General features: G+C 51.3%; 1 protein-coding gene across 11 annotated transcripts in view; it reads left to right on the top strand.

Moving 5' to 3' along the window:
* Window positions 1-19,562, top strand: part of SLC1A7 (solute carrier family 1 member 7) — a 77,388-nt gene that overhangs the window by 43,145 nt on the left and 14,681 nt on the right. For 10 of the 11 annotated variants that reach the window (XM_053214048.1, XM_053214049.1, XM_053214042.1 and 7 more), the window contains one exon: window positions 13,805-14,020. In XM_053214048.1, coding sequence (XP_053070023.1) covers window positions 13,805-14,020 — 216 coding nt within the window. Of the gene's footprint in view, window positions 1-13,804; window positions 14,021-18,126; window positions 19,152-19,562 lie in introns of those variants that run through there. The other variant, XM_015072382.3, reaches the window with a different exon arrangement.

The raw sequence follows: 19,562 nt of genomic DNA, 5'->3' as shown, positions 1-19,562 counted from the left end.
TTATTCTCAGAATGAAATAAGATAATGTACTTGGAGCACCCAGCATAGCTCCTGATATATTATGAATGTAGCATGTTTTCTCTAACTTATTAAGGCTTCTCCAAGGCCCAGATGAGATGTTTCATGAACCTGTTTTGCACCCGTTTTGCTCTCAGCAGGCAACCCCTTTGGGTGACCTGTTCCTCCTTCGTGCTTTCACTTAGCACCTGCAGCTTACGTGTCACTCTCTCTGGAAAGTCTCTCTCGACTCAGGCACACCTGGGAACACTGATACAGACCTGCATGTAAGTCTGAGTCCTGCGCACCTGTGTTCATGGCAGCCTTCCCAGGCACGTGGACGAGGTGCCATGCACGTCCACACGGCACACACACTTCACCTGTGCCCAGAGCCATTCCCCGTGTGATGGGTGTCGAAGTCTCCTCATCCTCCATGAACCCTAGTGCTCACTACCTCTGGCTCTCCTGTGCCCTCGCATTCCTGCAACTAGTCAGGGGACAGCCTTCGTCAGTCTCCCATGCACACACATATCCCTGCTTCAAACAGTACATAAATTTAGCAATTTTCATTGACAGTTGGGGGCAAGATCACAGGTAAGGATTACACTGAGAAGTGTAAGCCCTTCAGCCATCTCATGGTTCTCTCTCTCTCTCTGTACATTCGTTATCTATTACTATGGAACAAATTACCACAAACTTAGCCAATTAACACAACCCCCATTTATTATCTACCACTTTCTGTGGCTCAGAATCCCAGGCATGGCTTAGTTGGATCCTCTGCTCGGGGTCTCATGAGGCTGCAAAGTGTAAGCTGAGCTGTGTTCTCCTCTGAAGTCTTGGCTGGGGAAGAATCTATTTCCAAGCTCATTTGAGTTGGTGGCAGAAGTCATTTCCTTGTGGCTGTTTGTCCGAGGGCCCCCCTCCTTAATGGCTATCAGCTGGAGGCCACCTTTGGGTCCTAGAGGCTACCTGTGGTTCTCTGCCTGCTGGCTCTCTCCAAAGGCAATTCCCAACATAGTTTTTTGCTTCATCAAGGCCAGAAGGAGGATCCCTCACTCTCTAGTCTTCTGAGACAGTCCTTTATAGCATAATCATGGGAGGGACATCCCATCACCTTTGCCATATTCTATTACTTAGAAGCAAGTTCCAGATCCCACCTACACTTAGGGAGGGAGAGTATACAAGGGTGTGGATCATTGGAGGGTCAGTTTAGGGTGTAGCCACTTCTTTCTTTCTCTCTCCCCACCTCCCTTCTCTCTACCCCTATTCTAAGACCAGCCAGAAATCCTGTCCTCCTCGTCTTTTACAAGTCATTTCCACGCATGCCCTGCTCTTGGACTGGGGCGGGGCGGGGTGCTGCTCAGCTCTTGGTCCAAGTAGCTTATCGAGGAATTTCTTCTAAACAAGGACAACTCTCTTACTATAAAAATAATTCTGAAGAAAATAAGTTTCTCGGGGGACCTGAGTGGTGCAGTCAATTGAGCATCCAACTTCAGCTCAGGTCATGATCTCATGGTTCATGGGGTCGAGCCCCGCATCAGGCTCTGTGCTGACAGCTCAAACCTAGAGCCTGCTTCAGATTCTGTGTCTCCCTCTCTCTCTGCCCCTCCCTTGCTTGTGATCGGTCTCTCAAAAATAAATAAGTGTTAAAAATTTTTTTGAAAAGAAAATAAATTTCTCTATCTCTTTTACAGGAACATCCCAGGGCCTACTATAGAGTAGGTACCTAATAAATGAATATTAAATGGGTTAAGAGCAGTGGAAGGGCAGCTAAGGCAGAATTCAGGGAAGTTTCATGACCAACATTTGAACTGACGCTTGGAGGATGGTTAGGAGTTGCCTTTAAATATTTTTTTGTATTTAAAAAATTCTATAGGGGCACCTAGGTGGCTCAGTTGGTTGAGCATCTGACTCTTGATCTGGGCTCAGGTTGTGATTCCAGGTTGTGGGATCGAGCCCCACATCAGTCTCCATACTGAGCATGGAGCCTGCTTAATATTCTCTCTCCCTCTCTCTCTCTCTCTCTCTCTCTCTCTCTCTCTCTCTCCCTCTTCCCCTCTCCCCTGCTTGTGCTCCCTCTCTGTGTGTCTAAAATTAAAAGTAAATAAATAAAATTCTATACTTATAGGCACTTTAGATAATTGAGGGAAAAATCTCCCATTACCCTTCAGTCTTAATTCTGCCACTGTTATCTTTTTTCCCTATAAATGTTTGCTCTTATTCTTAGTAATGAATCACGAGGCCCAGGGTGTAGGGTGTAGTCCTTGGCTGACTGCTTCAGAAGCTCACCCTCATCTGAGCCCCTGCGCTGGCCAGGCCAGTCCTCTGATGCTGACAAGAGGCAACCAAATAAACCAAATGCCAACTTATTCATTCACAAAGTTTTACATACGACTGGTTATACATATAACTGCTAAGGAGCACAGGTGCGCACAGTCTGGCCAGAGCGTTTCTCCCTGTAGCCTCACCACTCGGGGAACCCACTGGTTACATGTTTGCCCACAGGACGATTTGAGTTTTTAATTGTAAAACCAGTGTGACTTCAGGTTTGCCACTTTAGTTATTTTCTGGGTCCCACCTGGTGGAGTCCCATCGTATGTGCATTTAACTTAAACAAAATCAGTTACGCCCTCCCCCATTCATGCTCTGTCTCTCTCTGTCTCAAAAATAAATAAACGTTAAAAAAATTAAAAAAAAAAAAAACAAAATCAGTTACGTATGCTGTGGGAAACAGAGAAAAATAATTTAAAGGAGCAGGAGGCTGCCCCCATTCAAAGAGCTGTGCTCTTGAGGTGGGTGTGCTTTGCACTAAGCCAGTCTTGGTCCCCATGTGCCTCTCAAAGCGTGAGCCTCTCCCTGCAGCAATTGTGATTCTAGGGCATGAAGAGGAGATTGGGTTTGTTTTTTTCCCCTTTACATCATGGCTTCTGAGTGTACTCAGACTGCTTCAGCTGGTGTTCACCTAAAGAAACAGCAAACCCATTTCAAGTCGGGAAGAAAACTGCCTTGAGTGAACTTATATAAAACTATGCCTCCTCAACTTCATGGGCAACTTAAGGGACCTTCAAGGCAAATTTAATTATACTTGGTTTTTGCTTTATGTACTGACTTCAGAACTGAATGTGCTGAATATGGTCCTACTCCTCTGTACAGCGGGAAGCCTAGTGTCTTCCTCTTGAGGCTCGTACCATTGGCCAAAGTCAGCTTATTTCCTTCGGTGAGCTTCCAGCCAAGTAGATGGAAGTGGAACATTGGATCTTACCTCTAGCCCTGCTGCTCTGGTTCCTACCGCATGGTGTCGCTGTTGAACACAGGTCCTGCATGGTCTGGTTCAAGTCGGCACAATAAGCAGGTGCATATTCCTGCTCTGGCTCCTAGACAAACTGAAGTGCCCAGTCGTTGTTCCTCAAGGCAGCCATGCCCTGAGCGTGGCTCCTTGGGATTGAGCTCTGGTCCCTTTTCTCCCACTGTTGCATTAGCCCTGGGGGCTTTTAGTGCCAGCAGATCATGGTCATAGGCACCCTGGTATACCCTGACCCTAACTTCAAATCACAGGGAGCAGAGGTTGGGATCTTAGTCTCTTTTCTCTCAGAAGGCTCCTGGGCCTCTCATGCAAACTGATGCACCCTTTCATAGCTCTGCATGCAGCTCTTAAAGTCTCAAGGTCTTAAGATGTGTCCGTCAACCCACAAAATCTCTCCTTTCCCCTGGACTAAGTGTGCCTTCTCACCTTATATTTGCCATTTGAAAATGTTTTCCAAAAATTAAGTCGGCTGCAAGGAGACTATAGAAGAAGCCTCAGACAAAATTTAGAAAATCCCGCCTCCCGTCCCATTGGCCTAGCAATAGTCTGATGGTTAGGACCTGCCACAGCATTGTCAAAGCCCTTGAATGAGGGCTCCCATCCCATGGGTGGTGCTTGGGTAGGTCCTGAGGGCTTTGCAGCTCTCAGCGCTCTTCTCTGTGCCCCACTGCTGATTGATCCCATGTGAATTATGCCTCTTCCACTAGAAAAGTCAAGCCCTTGGAGCCTTGGGGGCCTTCCTTTCCTGTTTCCTCTCAATGATAGCACCTGTCACTACTCCGATCCCTTTTCCTTTTAATATACAGTTTATCTCAAAGAGTACTGGCAATTTTCTGTTCCTTTACATTCTTGGAGGATACCTTACTGTTACTTTCTGCAAAAAGAAATCTAGGTGCTTCTTCTTTTTTCTTTTTCACTCAATGTGATGTCATAAGAATTGTCCATGCTGTACCCTCATCTCCATAATCTTGTTTTCATCTTGCACTTGGGCTGGAACAGAGTTTGTGAAGCCCTTTTCCTTTCACTTGACACTTAGGATGCTGCTGGATATCCTTTTGGGGCATCACTGTGTCCCACGACTCCAGAGTTACCTCGAGTTCTCTTATTTACCACACTCTTGGCCTTGGCCATAGAATAGACACAATGCCACCTGCAAATTTACAAAACAGTTCCCAGCAGGTGCTTTCTTATTTTTGTTTTTTGGTGGCCCATCAAGGCCCCACCGTTTGCTTCTAAGCTTGGGGAGTCAACTGAGCCTTGTTTTCACACATCCCCAGACAGGCAACACCAGAAAGCAGGGGTGGGTCAGCCCAGCATCTGGATCCAGCGAGGGCCTCCAATTCTCTGTTTGTTCTTTGCCAAACCCTCCTCTCCCCTCATCCTTCAATTTCTTAAACCAGGCATCATTCAAGGGAAACTGAATCCATGTGTTTGTGATTCACTGATGCCGAACATGGCAGAATGTTTTGTAGGCTTCACATCACAGCAAAGAAATCCAAGTGCGTGTGTGGGTTTGTGTGTGACTGCGTGGTGTGTGTCTTTACATGTGCATATGGTGTGCATGTATGTGTGTGCATGTGCATTCCTTTGTATTTATTGTTTTCCTTTCCATTTCTTGTAAAAATTTGAAACTGATTTTTCTTAGAATCAGGAAATCATGTTTGGCCAAAGAAACCTAACACTCCCTTCTCTCCCTTCCTGAGGAACTCTAGCTTGGCAGAAAACTCCCAAACACCCACGTTCTAACTTATTGGAGATGGTCCTGGGCCGAGCGGCTGTTGAAGTCTGGTTTGAAAGCCGGTGTTCAGGGGGCAGCTGTCCGGGCTCCCCAGCACACAGCGAGTGGGAGGGAGGCTGGAGGAACGGGCAGCCTGTGTTCTGGCTCCTCCCCTCAAGCCGTGGGGCAACTTTTCTTAGCAGAGCTCAGCTGACCTCTCAAATGGGAGCTCTGGGATTCTGTCCTTGGCCCTCTTGCCCAGTCAGCTGACCGCCTTACTCATCAAGAAGGGGAACATGGCCCAGCTGTGGGCTGCGGGTGGGGTCAGACCATCAGCCTGGTGACTCCAAAAACCTCCCCAATTTTATCACCCATCGCAGACTCTCTTGTCTTTCCCCCTCATGGTAAAGAATTCCTACTCATCCTGCAAGGATCCATTCAGCAGCCACCTCCTCTGGGAAGCCTGGATTCCCAGGCTAGGCCAGATCCTGAGTCTGGCCCCTGCCAATCATAGCCATGACCCAGGGTTCTGTGTTGTCCAGATGAAGGTCTTTCCACCAACTGGATGGAGTTCCTTGAGGACCAGAAACTCACCTCATTCATTTCTGGGAACCAGAACACCCAGAGAAAGTTTTCAACATGGGGCAGGCTGGGAACATATTAGAGTCTGGGGATGTGCGGGAGGTTTTGAAAAGCTCCCACTATCCTTCTTTGTGGAGAACCATCGCACTGGAGGGTCTCATTCGACGCAGAGAAAGCCTCATTTGGGCTGCCCAGCCTGAGTCCTCGGTGGGTAGACACCAGGAGCCCCCCTGGTGGAGGGAGAGGAGGCAGGAGACCTATTTTCCCTTACTCTGCGGTGTGGGGTGGTTTTTCCTTCCTCTGGAGTGGGGCTCCTTACCATGGCACGGTGGCACCGGTCATAACCAGGCATCCCAAGGAAGTTGTTCCTAATGGTAGAGCAGAGTAGTCATCCTCCACGGGAGCACTCTGGCTCCCTCACACCTGACATTCTTTGCCTAGTGGAAAGAAAGGGGTAGGAGTTCAGCTCTCATGGAATCAGGAACTGGACTTGACCCTTATTATACTTGGGAATACAGCCTTCCTCAAGTGGTTGAGAATGGTCAATGGTCAGACCGTGAGCTCTGAGGGCTGCAGCTTTAGCTCCTCCAGCTTTTACTTTTGATTCAGTTGAAGCTTGTTACTTGCACATTATCTGTGAGCATGTTATTTGCAAGCCCCAGTTAAGCATTGTCCTGGTGCCCAGGGGCCTGGGAAGGAGGGACCTTCAGAGGGCAGTTGGGGATGACAAGACAGCAGTGTCCCACTAGACACAGACCCATGCCTGGCTCTGTGCCTGCCCCCCTCCGGTCCCTCGTCCTTTTCCCACCCCACTTCTGCACTCCGAACTCACAGCATCTAAAATGGAACCAAAGAACTTTGGTGTGTGTAGCTCCAGAGGACAGAGCTGGGCCCAGAATGGGGAATTCTCTTCCCTGGAGGTGGATTTCATTCTGGCACCAGGAAGGACTTTCTAATAAGCATAGCTAGCCCATATGGAGGAGCTGACAGAAGGTAGTGGGTTCTCTGTCCTTGGAAATGTGCAGGCAGAGGCAGTAGATAAATTTGTGCCCTTGGTCGGGGGTACCAGGTCCAGATGATCCCATCTTTAGCCAAGTGGGAGTCTGGGCACCCTGCCTCAGGTCGTAGAAGGAGTTGGCTTGAGGGTGAGGGTGTGGCAGAGCCATCTGGGAAGAGTAACGCGGTGCTAACGTGGCACTTGCTGTCAGCTGCTGGGCCTGTCATCTGCTCTGGGGGTGGAAACAGCAAGGCATGATGCTTGGAAGGGCTGAAGGGATTGTCATGGACCCCCAGATGCCTCCTTCCAGCTGCCTTTCTGATAGACTCCCTGCAGCTGCATCCTGGGGCCTCTTTGGGGGAGCCTCCATGACTGGGTCAGCTGAGGCCAGAGCCCAAGGACTCGGCCATGGGGCTTCCTGTCTCTGACACCCTAGTGCCAGGCTGTTGTGACTATGGATGTTGTCATACTAGTGGACCAGGGTTTTTGTCTACTTATTGGGTGGCCTTAGCAAGTTGCTTGCACACCTCCGGTGACCGGGAGTTCACTACTTCTCAAGGTGGTCCATTCCAGGGCAGAAAGTTATTCCTAGTGCTGAGCTGAAATCTCCTTCCCTATAGCTCTCCCCACCAGTCCCAGCATTCCCCCCCACAGCCCCTGCCCCCTCAGCTGCTTCCCCAGGCCTGCATCTCTGTCAATGCCACCTACCCCAGCTGTAACACACACCTCCCTCCCCTGTCCTTTTCCCAGTGGGTCTCCACCTCAGGGCAAGTCCATGACCTTCTCGACAAGCTCCCCAGGCTTCTGGCCCCACAGCCAGAGGCCCACCAGCCCTTCGGCAGCCCCGTTCCCCAGCTGACTCAGCAAGCTAGCAGCAAACACACCCCAAAGTCCCCTCCCCGCTTGCTGCTGCTGAGGTTCAGCACCCCCCACAACCCCCCCCCAAATCCCGCCCAGAGTTTGTGCTCTCCCAGCTGTGGAAGCCAGGTCTGGCCCAACACGTGTCCGTGCTCAGTTTTATCATGTCAGACTTGGCCCGTGGTCCCAGCCTGCTGGGGTCTGCTTAGTCCCAACTCCCTCATCCAACACATTAGCTGTCGTCTACAAATCTGATCCACATGCTGTCAGTGGCCTTGGCCAAGCCATTGATAAAAAATGACCAGGAAGGAGAGGCAGAGGGAACAGCCCTGAAGCACACCTCCAGGGACCCTCTCAGATTCTCTTCACTCAGGAGAGGGCACTGCCTCAGAGAGACACTCCCAAAAGCTCCCATCTGTTCCCAAAAGTTCTGGTGCCAACTGCCTTGACGTCACACAGACACACAGTGCCAGAGGCATCCCCTAAACCTGGCAAGAGGACCAAAGCTGGGAACCCACAATGGATGCTTATGGTCATCAGACCTAAGGCGTCCTTTTAATAGTCTCGTCTAGAATTGCACCCTGGTTTGACATCACACACATCAGCAAAGCTGCACCCAGGCTAAGCCAGGTCCTGGGCTTCGAGGACCTGGAACTGAGCCAGATTCAAACCTTCCCTGGAGGAGCTCACAGTCTGCTGGGGCAGGCCGTCACTTAAGAGACAATGACATTGTAGAGCAAATGCTATTAATTGCAACGTATTGAATATTTATTATGTACGAGGCACTGTTCTAAACCTAGATTTACCCTCACAACGAACCATCATTTACCTCCATTTTATCTTCCAGTGGAAACTGAGGCACCCAGAGGCTCAGGAACTTGACAAGGGCTCCCGGCTATTGAGGGATAAATGTGGGAGCATACAGGAGCTGCCTAGCCTACCCAGGTGGGCTCAAGGGGCCCTTCAGAGAGGTGGTGCCCGAGTGGAGACTGGAAAGATGAATAGCAGTAGGAGGGGACAGGAAAGGAGTGCGGGAGGGGCAGGGGCAAGGGGGCTAGGTTCCTCACTGCTTCTCTAGCACTCATTCCCTGCCAGCCTGTATGCTGGATTGTCGGTTGGGCCCTGGAGAGTCAGAGGTGAGCATACCAGCAAAGTGCCCTGTAACAAACTGGGAAGCGCGGGGTTCCCTGGCGCAGAGGGTGAGGTGACCCCTCAAGGATGTCTTGCCAGAGGAAGTGACATCTAGGCTGACTGTGGAAAGGCAGGTGGAAATGTATCAGGTTGGGGAAATGTGTGTGGGGTGGAAAAGGGGGCATAGAGAGTTCCAGGCTGAAGGAATAACCATGCAAAGGTGGTTCAGGGAGCAGCGGGAGGCCAGGATGGCCAGAGCGCACAGGTGAGGAGCACGAGACTGAGTCAGGCCACACTGGAGCCAAGGCGTGAAGGAGTGTGCACAGTTCTGAGGGCAGTGGGGAGCCACCAAGGACTTCAAACGGGGAGGCCGTTCCCCGCCCCCAGCAGTCCAGGTAGTCTATCCACTGTCCACAGTGCGGGGCACGGGCAGCAGTGGGTGCCTCCTGGTGGCAAGAGGGGTCACGATACCTACCTTAGCAGTTGGCGTTACAACCAAATGAGGGTCAGTAAACAGCCTTTTGCTTCCTCAGTAAGGAGCCTGGCAGCTGCTTCCTCCCTTCCCCCACCCCTGCAAGTGAAGCAGTTACCAGATTGAAACAGGCTGGGCTCTTGAGCCCAGCCTGCTTCCCAATCAGTGTAATCTCTTGATCCACAATCCCTGGGCTCTGGGTGGTGGCCAGATGGCTCGAGAGGGAATCCCAGACCTCTCAGCTCCGTGAGGCTCTTCCCCAGGGCCTGCAGGGATCATGCTCCACGGAGTACCCAGCCAGGCTGGGAGTAGGTGAGGTAAGGTTACCTGTTCTCCCCTCCCTGTAAATTACAGAGCCAAAAAGGACATTGGAGCCTCATGAGGAACCTCCCACTCAGTCTAGAAGCCTCGATCTAGCATCCAAACAGGTGGCCATCCAAGCTCCACTTGGATACCTCCAAAGATGGGAAGCTCACCACCACAAATCTACCATGGGACAAGTCGTCAACACTGAGAGTTGAACTACAGACGCATTATATGGACTGTATCACATTAAAATCATGGTCAGCCAAAACTAGAAGACACTTTTCTTCCCCAGGAGTTAAACCAAGCCTGTCCCGTGGAGAGGCAATGACAGTGGAGGAAGCCCCACAGCATTCTGAATCAGAAACCCCTGTTCCACGCCTGACTCTACAGCTTACCAGCTGGGTGGCTTGGCCAATTATCTCCACCTCCCTGAGTTTTATTTCCCTTCTCTGTAACTCAAACTGTGCAGTCCAATAAGGTAGCCACTTGTCATAAGTAGTTATTGAACCCCTGAAATGCAGCTACTACAACTGAGGAACTTAACTTTTTAAAAAAATTACTTTAAATTAAAAATTTTAAACCTGAAGCAGTGTAGAAATTGTTATATTGATTACACGTTGAAATGATAATATTTTGGATATACTGGGTTAAATAAAGCTAAATTATTAAAATCAATTTCACAAAAAATGAATTTCACCTTTTTTTTCAGTTTAAAAAATTTTTGGGGTGCCTGGGTGGCCCAATCACTTAAGCATCTGACTTTGGCTCAGGGCATGATCTCACAGTTCGTGAGTTCGAGCCCCGCATCGGGCTCTGTGCTGACAGCTCGGAGCCTGGAGCCTGCTTCACATTCTGTGTCTCCCTCTCTCTCTGCCCTTCCCCCACTTGTGCTCTGTCTCTCTCTCTCTCTCTCTCTCTCTCTCTCTCGCTCTCTCTCAAAAAAAAAAAAAACCATTAACAAAATTAAAAAATAAAAATGTGACTACTAGGAAATTTAAAATTTTTAAATTGTGGCCTACATGGTGATTCTATAGGGCAATGCTGAGTTAGAATATTTTTTAAGGATCAAGTGAGGTGGATGTTCCAGTGTTTGCAGACAGTTAAGCTCCAGACAATTTATGGTTTCTGTGGCTGCCGGCTACTCAAGGGATTGTGTTTTCCCTCACACAAGCAAGCCATGCTCATTCTGGAAAGAATAGAGAATGTGAATAAACAGTAAAACAAAATGAAAATCACCCATAATCCCACCACCCAAAGATAGCTACTGTTAAACTCTCCAGAGTTTTCTGTGCATATCCATGTGAGTCCTCACAAAGCCTCCATACCCCAGCCTGTAGGTTCTCAGAAAGGTCACTGTATTTATTATTTATCATTTGTTTATGGAAAAGTCACTTTAACAGCTTGAACCTCCTTTCTCGTCACCGTGAGTCCCTGCAGTGGCCATTGCCATACGCGGAGTCCGGGGCTTTCCTCATACTTAACCTCCCGACCTTCTTGCCCTCTGCTAACCTGCGGTCACCCTGCACTGCCCGCACCAGCCTGGTTGTTCTGTCGGCTGCTGCCAGCAGTTTCCTCCCCGCGAGCTCCCCTCTCCATGGCTCACCTCTCTCTCCAGCCAGGAGAAGAACCCTTCCCAGTTTAGAGGTTCCAGAGGGGAACTGACTGGGGTCCCAGGTGTCGGAATCCTTTCCATTTTATCCATCAGCCCTCTCCTTTCCAGAGCACCTGCATCAGGTCCCCTCTTGCTCTATGTAGAACCCACACCCCCTCCCTTCCCACATCCTGGTCTGTCCCCGAGTTGGCACCTCCCTGAGTTAGACCTCTTCTTCCTGAGGGTGGCCTTCTCAGGGGCCCTTTGCTCCTTTCTGATATCCAATTGTCATGTACGCCCCTGTCCTGCACAATCCTTCAAGGATGTCCGTATCTGGACTGCACATTCTGGAACGGGATCTCGGTCACAGGAGGCTCTCTGCGCCCTGCAGGCGCCCCTCCACTTAACATCAAGTAGGAACATCTTTCCATTGCCACCGTCACCTCTAATGGCTGCTTAGAACTCCATTGCATGGATATGCTGTAACTTTTAATCTAATTCTGCACTCATGATTTCTTGGGTTAGTCCCAGATGTTTGCTCTTACAAATACCACTTCAGTGTCCTGCAGTCAGGAAATTCTGCTGGATGAGCTGTACTGGACCCCACTTCTCCCTCCTGTCCCCCTTGGCCTGGCACTCAAGGCCACCCCCACTCCTGAGCACAGCCCTATCTGTGTGTCCCCCATATCACCATGCCTCTAATGTGACCTGAGCTCTGACCACACTAAACAGCCCAGTGTGCCCACCCTTGGCAGCCTCCCTCTTGGCTTCTGCTGTCTCACTGCCCGTGATATCGGCCCCATCTTCAAATCTTCCTCTTCCTCACAAGAACCAACTCAGATGTTCCCTCCTCCAGGAAGCCCTTCCTGACTCTCCTAGCTAGAAGTGATCCCTCCCTCCTCTGAATAAAGACAGTACATCCTTGTCCCCTTGCTTATGCTACTAATACAGCCACCCTGTCTCCTGGTTCCTTGAGTCCACTTGTGCCTGTGTCCCCACCTGTATCCTTCCTGACCCTACCCTGCCCCCAATACCAGGAGCAACTTGAGGTTGGGGAGCGATTCTGATTTCTTTCTGTGAACACAGGGCATGGCACAGAGTGGGCATGTGCTAAAGGTTTGAATAAATACGTGAAGGAAAGAGGACAGGACTGGAGCTGGGGCCCGAGTTCTGGTCCAGCTGGCCACTAGTGTTCTGTGTGACCTCGGGAGGGTCTCCCCCTCAGGGTCACGACTTCCCTGTGGACTTGGCTGGGGGGATTCCATTGTGGTCAAAGGACTGCTTGGCCCTGCGCCTATGTGCTGGCTCCAGTCTAGGGATAATGGCTCCCATGGATAATAATTGCAGAACAACCTCCCGTGTCCCTTGTCTGCACAATCCCATTACGAGCCCTTCAGGATTTATGTCCGAGACCCACCCTAAGCCCATCACTAACATACGGCATACTGGTTGACAAGGGATGAACAGAGATTGTAAACATCCATTCATTGATTCATTATTTATTCCCTCCTTCATTCAGCAAGCTGCTACCAAGCTCACTGCGGCCGGGCCCCGTGCCTGGCTCTGTGGACCCCACACTGAGTCAGACGCGGGCCCAGTGCTGGAGGCACTTTCAGGAAACAGTCAGCAACTCACTGAGGTGGGGGCTGGGGCAGAGGCCAGCACAGGGCCTGGGGGAGCCCAGGAAAGGAGCCTTTGCTCCAGCTGGTCATCAGGGAAAGCTTCCTGGAGGAGCCTTCAACTGTATCTTAACAGAAGAGCGAGCCTTTGCTACAGAGAGAGGGGAAGAGCTGGGCACTCAAGGCAGCAGCTACAGCCTGAGGTGGGGAGAGGTTCACCTTGACCCTGGTTGCTGCCTGCGAGTAGTCTAAGGATAAGAGGAGTGGGATGGGGAGGGATTATCCACTCTTGTTTACATGATTGAAACCAGACAAATACGTCCTTTATCTGAAAGAATGAAAGGGCTTTGGGGAAAAATCCTTTTGGCAGCAAAGCAAAGCACAAGGATCTCCTTAACTAATCTCTCTGCCCCACCCCGCCAACTGCCCTGGATGGCAGGCAGAGAGCCCAGGGCCAGGCAGGCAGGGGTGGGGAGGAGCCGAGGGGAGACCCACAAGGGCCCTCAACACAGCCTCCCACAGTGATGAAGGGGAATCTGGGCCCAGTGGGTAACCCGGATGGCCACAGGGTGGCACATCTCGGAGAAACCATGGCCCCATTTTAGAGATGGGATCCTGAGGCCCAAAGATGTCACACAGCCGGTTGGCAGAGCCAGGGTGGGGACTCAGCCCAGGGCTCTAACTCACTCTCCTTCGTGAGTTCATTCAGCAAGGCTGCAGCAACCACCTGTGCCCAGAGCTCACTCTGTGCAGGCACTGGGGACCCAGAGAGAAGTCAGACCTGCCCCTCTTCTCTCGTGTCGTCAGCCTGATGAGAGAGACAGCGACAACCAGGGTCATGACAGAGGCCATGAGCTCCTAACTCTGGGGGAGAGGCAGGGAGTCCAAGATGTCGCCAGAGACGTGACATTAAGCTTGGTCTTATCCAGTGAGTAGCACTTCAGGAAGTGGAGGAATCTGGTGATAGGACACCGGCCAAAGGAAACATGCTGGCAAGGGCCTGGAGGTGTGAAAGTCTGTGGCTGGTGACTCTAGGTGTGGGCCAGAGAGCAGAGCAGAAAACCAGGATGGAGGGGCCATAGAACTGGATGGCTAGGGGGTCCTCCATGCCTGCATGATCCCTCCAGCACTCTGAGGGTGCTGGGCAGAGCCAGGAGGGGGTGTGAGTGGGTACACCTGAGTGCCCGTCCCCCCCCAGCCCTCAGACCCTGACCCACGTTGCTCTCGCAGCTTGATGTCTGGCCTCGCCTCCCTGGATGCCAAGACCTCCAGCCGCCTGGGCATCCTCACCGTGGCGTACTACCTGTGGACCACCTTCGTGGCAGTCATCGTGGGCATCATCATGGTCTCTATCATCCACCCGGGGGGCGCGGCCCAGAAGGAGACAACAGAGCAGAGCGGGAAGCCCATCATGAGCTCGGCCGACGCCCTGCTGGACCTTATCCGGTAATTCTTGCCACCGATACCCTACTTGGGGACGCCATGCCTGGGCTGGGGTCACCGGCTCCACAAGCCTGGCCTCACATGTCTACCAGAGGCAGGCTAGGGCATGGGGAGAGGGGTGCTCAAGGTCTGCTCTTGAGGACTGTGGTAACGAGAAGCCACCACAGCGGCCACGCAAACAGTGTCTCTGTTCCCTCAGCCCCTATGCCACCCACTGGGGTCACACTGCGCTGTCTGCCTCCAAGAGACTGGGAGCACCTCAAGGGCAGAACAGGGGTCAGCTACCTGGGATCCCAGCCCCAGCGGGTGGCCTGGCACGGAGCAGGCATTAGCAGGTGTTTGCTGACTGACCGAGCTTGCTTGTGTGCACCCAGCCTCCCCAGTGGCCACACCCCCCCTGCCTTTTCCTTATCGGTCCTCTCCTCACAGATGAGGGAGTGAGGCTCAAAGAGAGGACGTGACTTTTCCAGGGTCATCCAGCAGGCAGGTCATGGAGCCAGGATTCAATGTGGGCCTAACTCCAAGGGCAGTGATATTTGCCCCATGGTGCCCCTGCCTGAGCCACGCAGATGCTGCTCACCGTCTGTTCCAGGGACCGAGCCCTCCTCCCAGGAAAGCTCTGTAAACCCAGAGATGCATCCACATCTGAACCCCCCCCTTTCCCAAGACTCCATATGGGCCACCCCTCTCCTCTCCATCATTCATTCACTCTCTTGCCAGTGGCCACCCTGGACCGGGCACTCAAGCCTGGCCCTAGCCCCAGAGGAGGGAAAGGCCCACGAACAGACAGGGACAACATGGGGGTGGGGGCTGTGGTGAGGGAAGCACAGGCTGCGGGTGAGTGCAGAGAGCAGACTCAGAGGCGGCAAAGGTGCCCCAGGTAAAGGGTGGGATGAGAGGGAAGGCAGGGGAGCCAGGAGCCCATGCCGGGTTAAGGAAACAGCTGTGCAAAGGTCCTGAGCAGAGAGGGAAAGTGCAGGGAAAAATCCTCACCCACTCAGCATGGCTGGGGCACCAGGGGAAAGGGGAGTGGATATCAGTGTGAAGGATATTGTGACCCAGGCCGAAACTTGTGTTTTGTCCTAAAGGCCACAGGAAATGGGCTTGAAAAACAGAAGTGGCATGATCCGGAAGGCTCCCTCTGGCTGTAGAGTGGAGGTGGAGGGGGGCAGGAGATGGAAGGGAAGACAGGCAGGGATGGGGCCAGGGTGGTGGCCATGGGCACGGGGAGACCGCAGACTGAGGATTGCTCAGACAGTAAAACCAGCAGGAGACAGGAGGGAGGCATGAGCAGGAGGGAGGAGGGGGTGGAGGAGGTGGGCGGTGCTGATCGTGAGGGCACTGGGGCCTCTGGCCTGAACACCCAGCTGGATGGCGGTGTGCTCACCGAGTCACAGGACAATGGCAGAGCGGGTGTGGACTTCCTGGGGAAGATGTCAGCGGATGGTTGGCTGCTGGATCTGAGTCTTTGGGAGAGTCCGAGTGGGAGACGGAGGTTGGGAGACTGGGCCACCGACTCTCATTTTCTCATATCCTGCATCCAGTTTGTTGGCAAATTCTGTCAGCTCTACCTTCAAAACTCCAAACCTTGTCCCTTCTGTCCTCCTCTGTCACTCTCGCCATCTCCCAGACCACTATCACCTCTCATCAGAGTATCCAACCTCGTCACCCTGCTTTCTCTCTGCTTTCCTATGGTCTGTTCTCAGCATAGCCTTTATTACTACCTGACATTATCCTGTCTGTGTACTTTTTCTATTTCTCCTTGTGACTCCCTCACTGGAATAAAATATGTTCCACGAGGGCTAGATCTTTACAAAAATCTGTTCCCTGCTGTATCCTGGAGCCTAGAACAGCGCAGAGGAGGTGCTCGGTGTTTGCTGAATACAGACGTAGGACACAGGGTCGCCAGTGGGGCTGGGGTCTAAGCCGTGAGGACACACACTGGTACAGGGAGGAAGTGCCAAGTGTGTGGCTCAGAGGCCCAGGGCGAGCCTTGACCCACATTAGAGGTTTGTGTAGGGCTGATAGAGCAGGAGCAAGCAGAGGAACGGGAGGGGAACCACACCAGCAGAACAGATGTCCTAGAAACCAAGGGAAGAAGAATTTCGAGAAGCTTCATTTCTAAGATCCATTATTTCTAAGATTTAGCAGCTATGATTCATCCTTTCTTGGATTCTATGATTTGAAACAGCCTTTCCTTGGGGTGGAAGGAGTTGGTGCTCGGGGAGTCCCCACCCTCCCCACCACTGCCTCCCCTGCTCAGGGGCTGAGGGCTCTGGATTGGACACACGTGTCAGAGTCAAATGTTCCAGGAGTGGCTCCTGCTCTTGGTTGCTTTTCACGTGGTGAAAATTGATCCTTCTGGTTTTAGGCTTTCCCCCAGTTGCTCTCAACCCCAAGGCAAGTTGTTTTGCAAAGCTGAGCGGTTGGACCTCACTGGAGCCATTTCTTAGTCAGAGAGTGGGACTGCAGAGAGAGGTCACATGCTTCCTGGGACAGGAAACCAGAACCTTGGGGATGTGAGGTCTTGTCACTGTGTGGTCCTTCCAGGCCCCAGTTTCCCCATTGGTTTTCAAGATCCCTTCTCACTCAGTAGTTCTGAAACACAGAGGCCTACAAACCAGGGAGGAAGCTGCAGGGCATGAGCACAAGCTTCCGGAGGTGGGTTCTGGGAGATGGGGTTGGGAGGATGGTGCAGAACCCAGCCTTGAAGACCTTGAACCCAGGCTGAGGGGTTGGCTTTAGAAACAGGAAGCTGGTGAGTTTGGGAAGGATGGATTGGAGCAGGGCAGAGTGGACAGGATGTGACTGGAGGCAAGGGGATGCTTTGTTTAGGGTGCAGTCACTTCCGCCCCACCTTTATGAAACACCTGCTCTGGGCGAAGACGTGGTGCTGAGAGCTGGGGAGGGGGCAAATGCAAGTCCTTGCAGCAGGCTGCCTTCCGTTTTAGGACAGACAAGAACTGGAGAGCCACTCTTGGAGATCCTTCCTAGCTCTGATGTTCTGGGAGGCCGTGCAGAAAATGAGAACATCAGGAGGGAGGCTTCCAGGGGTCCCCCCACCCTTGCTCTGGCCCAGAGCAGGTGGCTATCTGGCACTGATAACTGACCGAGAACACGGATGGCCAGGGAAAGGAACAGGGAAGTGGGGACAGGTGTGACAGATGAGAAGTCAGAAGGATGGAGGGGCCACCTGAACAGTGAAAGAAGGACGCAGCATAACTCAGGGCTGGCAAGACATGCTTCCATCTCTCAAAGATGATTCCAGTGGAACACAACAGGTCACATCCCCAGACGACTCACCAAGACATGAATTCATTTCCCAGGGCTCCAGAAAACTGACGTCTCCTCCCAGTGCAAGCTCACAGAAAACAACCCAAACAAGAGGAACACTAATCAGAGCTGGGCCCCTTCTTTTTTTTCCAATCTTATTAAAACACCAGAGAGATGAATTAATGACTTGGCTCTGTTTACAGCTCCCAGTGACCCTCTCAGGGATTGGATGAAGTTCTCTGCGGCTGTGCTTGCAAAGGAACAATCCCCACCTTGGGGCATGGGTTGGTGACATGGGGTTAAGGGCAAGTTTAGAACATCGCAGTGGGGACTTAGAAAGAGTAAGGAGAAGCGCCACAGACTGTGGCCCTGCCCCAAGTGATGTGCAGGAAGGCTGGGGCCCGTGTATACTTGATGGGCGTGACTACTAATGTCTCCCAAGCACATTACGTCGGAATTTATGCCACCAGGAGCCCAGGCCTCGTGGGGCAAATGGGAAGACTTCTCATGGGTATTCAAAGCCACAAGAAAATATTGTACATTTTCCTCTTCAGGAATCAGAAAGTATAATTCATTAAAGACTACAGGAAAAGTTCATTGATTACTAGTATGAGCACATGTATTAGTCAAGAGTTGCTGTCGGCTGCTGGTTAAGAGAAACCTGAAGCAGCAGAGGCTTAACTGTGGTAAAGGCTTTGGTTTTCTCCCAAATCAATAGTCCAGTGGTAGGCAGCTCATGGTCATCAGGATCCCATGCTCCCCCTATCATATTTATCACTTGGCTTTTATCATCAGTGGGTCCCATGGTCCAAGAAGGTTGCTGAAGCTCTAGGTAGTATGTCCATGTTCCAGCAGGAAGAAGACAGTTGGAGGAAAGGACCAAAGGGTCCTGGCTGAGTAGGCTCCTTTTCAAGAGTTTTCTGGAAGCACCACCCAATGACTCCTACTTCCTCTCACTGGCCACCCCTTTGGCAAGAGAGGCTGGGAGACAAGGTTTGACAGCAAAGCCCTGTTGGTCCCGTAACATGCCAGGGCACCTGCCGGTAAGGAAGGAGAGAATAGAGACTGGGTAGGTAACCCTGCCACAACCCACATTTTAAATTATTCTAATTTTAAAGGAGATTGTAAAGAAATGTACATACGAGATGTAAGTTCCATTCGGTCTCTTGCAACTTTTGAAATTTCCTAGTTTCAGACTAAAGCAGCCTTCCCTCTAGGTTTCATTAGAAAACTACCTTGTAAGTCACTCGAACCTCCTGGGGTTGTGCCCAGGAGAGATTTTCAGACTATTAACCATTGGCACAGCACGGGCATCCTCCCTTTTGGTCATGAGAACCCAGGCCCAGTGGACCGTTGCATTCTGGCAGCTGTGTGTCTGGCAAGCCCCCGGCATTAACCCTGGCTTTGGTGCTTTGGGTCTGCTTGATGTCAAAAGCCCTTGCAGGCAGCTACTATTCTGTTGGCAGAAATCTGCTCATAACTTGGGGGAAAAAAAAAAAGCCTCATTTGATCTTCTGAGATCCCGGCCCCTGACCCCTGCTCCTTCTCTCTCTTATGACAAAGCTGAAATTAGTGGGAAAAGTCATGACCACTCTTTCCCAGTTTCTGCCTTGGTAGCTCCTTCTAAGGTCTCTTCCTCCTGCCATATGCTTACACGGAACCTATATTTTAACGACGGTGGGAAAAAAATGATAGTTTCTGCTTTCCAACAGTGGCTGCTGCGATGTGAGGTTAAGGAACAATGCATACTCGTGTCCTCGTATAGAATTCCATGTATGTATGAGCAGGGTCTTGAAAAAGAAGAGATTTGCCAAGAACAAGACTGGGTGGTAAGGTCAGTCCACATGGCCTATTTAAGGAGATGCAAACATGTGAACAAAAATCTTTGTTAGCATCCCCGACTTGGGAAAGATTCCTAGAGGTGGGTTGTCAAGACAAAGGTGTAATAGTTTGCAGACCCTCAGGTGGAATTGCAAGTCGCTTTACAGAAAGGTTGCTGCCAGAAACATGTGGGGTGTCTGGGTCACCAAACCTCCTCAGCAGAGTATTGTCATTCAAAAATCCTTTGCCAGCTTGATAGGCGAAAAGGAAGTCTAATTTATTGATGAAGTTGAGCATTTTTAAAAAGCTTGTTTGGGCTACTCATGTTCCTTCTCTTGCAAAGTGGATTGCCTGGTCATGACTTTCGATCGTTTTTCTGTTGAGGTATTAATATTTTTGTGGTCAAGTTATTTATGCAGCAAATATTTGCTGAGGGCCTGTTATGCGCCAG

Source organism: Acinonyx jubatus, chromosome C1 (assembly GCF_027475565.1).
Source record: "Acinonyx jubatus isolate Ajub_Pintada_27869175 chromosome C1, VMU_Ajub_asm_v1.0, whole genome shotgun sequence".
NCBI classification, from domain to species: domain Eukaryota; kingdom Metazoa; phylum Chordata; class Mammalia; order Carnivora; family Felidae; genus Acinonyx; species Acinonyx jubatus.
Note: the sequence above shows the minus strand (reverse complement) of the source record. Positions and strands in the feature narration are given on the sequence as shown.